The 4,366-nt window shown below is 35.2% G+C and overlaps 1 protein-coding gene across 1 annotated transcript; it reads left to right on the top strand.

The window, feature by feature from the left end:
• Positions 1 to 433: 433 nt before the first annotated feature.
• On the top strand, positions 434 to 2,900 carry LOC111491250 (two-component response regulator-like PRR37). The gene is made up of 4 exons (XM_023140075.1): positions 434 to 733; positions 1,376 to 1,888; positions 2,092 to 2,241; positions 2,466 to 2,900. Exons 1-4 carry the CDS (start codon positions 632 to 634, stop codon positions 2,550 to 2,552), a joined length of 852 nt encoding a protein of 283 aa, XP_022995843.1. The 5' UTR covers positions 434 to 631; the 3' UTR covers positions 2,553 to 2,900.
• The last annotated feature ends 1,466 nt before the right edge of the window (positions 2,901 to 4,366 follow it).

Below are 4,366 nucleotides of genomic sequence, written 5' to 3'. Positions count from 1 at the left end.
TTCCGACGCCGTCTGGATTAATAAGGGTCAGTATATCTCGCTCAAATGGACGAAGTTTTATTCAGGAGCAAGCTCTCTCTTCCAGATTTTTTGGTGGGTGAAATCGAGCAGCTCCTCGACGGCGGCGGAATTGCAGCGGTGGTTATCTGTATCAGTTCTCCAATATCGATTGGATTCGGCGGTAGAGTGCCGAGTTTACTGAAATCTTCGTGTATTGAGCATTCAGGGCATGTTAATAAGCTGTTTTAATTGGGGAAGACAAGTTAAGGAAAGAAAAAGAAGAGCAGGAGGTAAAAGAACAGTGGCGGTGGCGGCATGGCAGAATCAGCAGCGACAGAGCTGGTGGCAATGACAGCCATGGACAAAAAAGATCAATTTTTTTTAATAAAATGAAAGTTTTTTTGACACCCATAATTAAAAAAAGAAAATTACTAAATATAAAATTTAAATGCTTAATACTTAATATTACAAGAAAGTACATAAATTTGCCCCTTTTTCTTTTTCTCAGTTCCAAATTCCAATGCTTAAATACAAAACCCCACATGATTTTTTCAGTGCAGCTCTCAGTTAGTAACCTATTCTCCTGGGGAACTGGAGAAACAAGGGGTTTTTTCTCTTGTTCTTCAAAGCTATGGAAATGTATGCTGAAACAGAGCATTTGCTTCCTTATTTCCAGAGTTACTCTGAATTAGCAAAGGATTTCGGCAAAACCCACAAGCTTGATTCTCCACTGGTACTCTTTCTTCCTCTCTACACTCTTTTATTTCTCATTTTTTGCTGTTGGGCTGCATTATTTTGGATGATTATGATCTGGGTTTGAGCTTAAACTTGATTATGCTATCCACTGTTTGGTTCCTGAGAAAATAGGAAAGAAAGTACTCAGAAAATGGCTAAGGGAAGTAGTTTGAGTTTGCTTTACATGATGGATCTGGAAAAGGATGGGTGAAAAAGGCAGAGAAAAAGAGATTAAAAGAGAAAAGTTTCTTTTAAGTTCCCTGCTTCAATCATTCTTCCCTTTTTCAGTCATTTAATTTCATCTTTTTCTTGTATTTGGTAATGTTTATTTCTGTGAGTATGTGTAACTCTGAGATATCTGCAAATCCCAGTTTATTATGCCAAAAGGAAGCTCTCATCAGAGCTTTTCCACCACTTTTTTTCACTATAAATACTCGGCCTTAGCTTAATTCTTTGTTTTACTTTACATTTCTCCAATGATTTGTGTTCATTTGGCTGAATTTTACAGGATCTTTCTATTCAAATAGTTCTTATTCCTTATCTTACCTTCATAGAATATGTTCATCTTACCCCTTAAATGATTTTCTCTTTTAGTCTTGAACCATGAAATTTTGTTTGTAACGAAACACTTGTAATGCAGAGCAACATGGTTCAGATATCAACTGTATATGAATACAACATGGGCGGTGAAGGTGATCTATTCAAAGCTCCAGAGCCAATCATCAAGGAATCGTTTTCGGGTCTCAATCCGATGATGGCTGCCATTTCAATGATGTCCTGTGGCAACACCAACATCTCCTTGGAGGGAATTAAAGATGCTGATTACTTTTTTAGTTCAAAAGATGTTGATTTGCTTCAAAATGATCAGCTCTTGAGTGAGGTTTACTATGAGTATGAGAAGGAACTCTTAGAAAAAGGAGCAATGCAAACACCACTGTCTGAAGTTTTCGATTTTAAGAATAAAATGTCAAAGACAGACGAAAACGAGCCAGTTTCTGATGCAATGCTTCAGAAGAGTGTAAGCTCGGGATGCTTAAGGTCGATGGATGGGATGCAAGGCCCTGCAATGAAGTCCAGTCTTGTGGATTTTAGCGGAGTGGATGTCGGTGAGGCCTACGGGATGCGACGGGCATTTAGCGAAGGCGATATCAAGGTCGGGTTTTATTTCAAACTCAGTAATCAATAAGTTCCTTATATGTTCTTGAACTGTTTAACGTTTCGAACAGGAGCGTTCAGAAACTGAAACAGTAAGAATGTTCATGACTCAAGTACAGTAAACATAGAAATGTCTATAAGTTTTCTTTAATCATTTTCACAAGTTGAGGTTTTGCCATTGATTCTAGACTTCTGCTGCAGACTCTTAGTAATGGCAATGGGAGCCAATTCTATTCTCCTCTCGAGCCACTGCCGCTGCTGGTCAGCAATTGCACCGCCGAAGAACGCAAAGAAAAGCTCTTGAGATACCGAAGTAAGAAGACCAAAAGGAACTTTGGCAGAAAGATCAAGGTAACTAATTTATATGAGAATCAATATCCAGTAAGCATGTTCATCAAGTTAACTTGTATCATTCATTTCTTTGAATGGATTCCAACTTGTTACACACAATTCATTACAAAAACACAAAAAACAATCTTCAAAATACAATAATATCTTGAATTCATACATATTAGACGAAGTAGCCCATGAGATCTTAAGATTATAGCTAAGAACAGCAGAGTTTTTGTTGTCAGTATGCTTGCAGAAAGGCTCTAGCTGACAGTCAACCAAGAATCAGGGGAAGGTTTGCCAAGACTGAAGAAGCTGAGATGAGGAGGTAATGAATAATGATAGATATTATGATGAAAAGGTAGTGGTTAGAAGAAGTGTCTGAATGTGCAATTAGTTAAGTTTAGAAGGGCTGAAATGAAAATGTGTAGAAGATAGGTTTGTCTAATTATGCCTTCTAATAACATTGTCTCAAGCAATGTTCTTCTTCATTTTATTGCAGCTCAAACTGTGTGGAGTTTGTAAATATGAGTTCTCCTAGGAGACTCTCCTAAATAAGCCACATAAGTTTCTCCTTTGATGTAAATATTTGTATTTTATTGACACTTATGTAAATATTAACTCTCTAGGGTGTGCCTTTTTTAAATTGGAAAAAATGTATTATTTGTAACCTTCCTTCATTTTCTGAAATTTTCATTCTAACCCTTCTCGGGATATTCCATTTGCAAACGCGAAGTTTATGGTTGATTGACTTATATGAGACTTGCTACGATTTTTCTTGTTCTTATCGAAAATGTCTCTATGTCAATGAGAGATTTTTCCTTCTTTTAGCTTATAGACATTTTGTTCAAAGCTTCGATGATAATTGTTCACACATTTGACTCTAGGAATTTGCAGCTTGTTCTCAAATGTGATATTTTCTTGAGAGCTTTCCGCTTGTTCTTGAATGTAAAGTTGTCTTTAGGGCTTTGCAATTGTGTTCTTGAGATCGGATGTTCCATTTATTGAAGATTTAACGGTTGTGTGTCTTGTAATCTCTCTAATCTTCGTAGGTCTATAATTTTCACAGCTTTGGTTTAGAGTATTTGACGCTCAAGAGCTTAGGAAGTCTTTATCTTTTTCTTTCTAAAATCTATCTAAATAAACTTAAATATCTATCTAAATGAGAACTAACAAACTTAGGATAAGAAAACCATACTTATTAAAGTTTTTTTTTTTGTTATTGAGGAAAAGAATCATATCTTAGTAATGGAATGCTCTTTATTCTTAAAAAAGCATTTTCACCTACTAATTCAAGGTACAAGATAAAATACATGAATATTGATTTTATTTAACAATTTTGATAAAGATAATCTAGAAAACATAGGGATAAAAAGAATGTATATAGAAAGGAAAAAAATATTCTTTGACCAAACTAAACACTACGGTCGGTTTGGTTTAAATCAGTTAGGTTGATTTCATCCATTCGACCCTTTAATCTTGAGAAAAACTAGTAAATGCTATAATCGTCAGTTCTAACAAAAGATGACTGTGATCAAATACGTGTCGAAAACCGAGATGGCATCGACAGCCACCATCCATTCCATTGTTGAACCATAATACCTCACTAGACAATAGCCACCGCACCAAGAAATGGATGGTGGGTTGTTGTGCAAGTGGAAAAAGGAGAAGAAAAGGGAATAGACAGAATAGAGAGAATGTCTTCCTGCCCAACCGGTTTGATTGGTGCAGGCCGACACTTGTCAACCAGCCCAACCACAATGGGAGAACAAAAACACAAAACATTAATGAATGGCTTAAGTATAAAAATTTATCAATACTTAGCTCCAACTTTCAAAACTTGAGTAATACCTTTAATCTCTGCGAAAGTGAAAGTTGAGTAATACCTTTAAACTCACCAAAGGTTAGAACACTTTTAGAACACTTTTACATTAATATATGACCGAAAATCGTTTATCTACATTATATTTACTCAATCATGTAAAAGGTGAGTGAAAAAAAAAATACTAAACGATCCAAACCTACACCAATTGGCATTCATAATCTTGTTAAATAACTATTTTTAAAAAAAAAAAATTATAAATACACTTCTATAAATTTTTTTATCCAAATTTTCATAACTAAAAAATATAGTTCTCAAAAATTT

This window comes from Cucurbita maxima, unplaced genomic scaffold (assembly GCF_002738345.1).
Source record: "Cucurbita maxima cultivar Rimu unplaced genomic scaffold, Cmax_1.0 Cma_Scf00016, whole genome shotgun sequence".
In the NCBI taxonomy this organism is placed as follows: domain Eukaryota; kingdom Viridiplantae; phylum Streptophyta; class Magnoliopsida; order Cucurbitales; family Cucurbitaceae; genus Cucurbita; species Cucurbita maxima.
Note: the sequence above shows the minus strand (reverse complement) of the source record. Positions and strands in the feature narration are given on the sequence as shown.

Coding starts and splice junctions, on each gene's coding strand:
- LOC111491250 (XM_023140075.1), top strand. CDS start 632: ATGGAAATGTATGCTGAAACAGAGCATTTGCTTCCTTATTTCCAGAGT. Junction 734..1,375: donor ACAAGCTTGATTCTCCACTG/GTACTCTTTCTT, acceptor CTTGTAATGCAG/AGCAACATGGTTCAGATATC. Junction 1,889..2,091: donor TTAGCGAAGGCGATATCAAG/GTCGGGTTTTAT, acceptor CTTCTGCTGCAG/ACTCTTAGTAATGGCAATGG.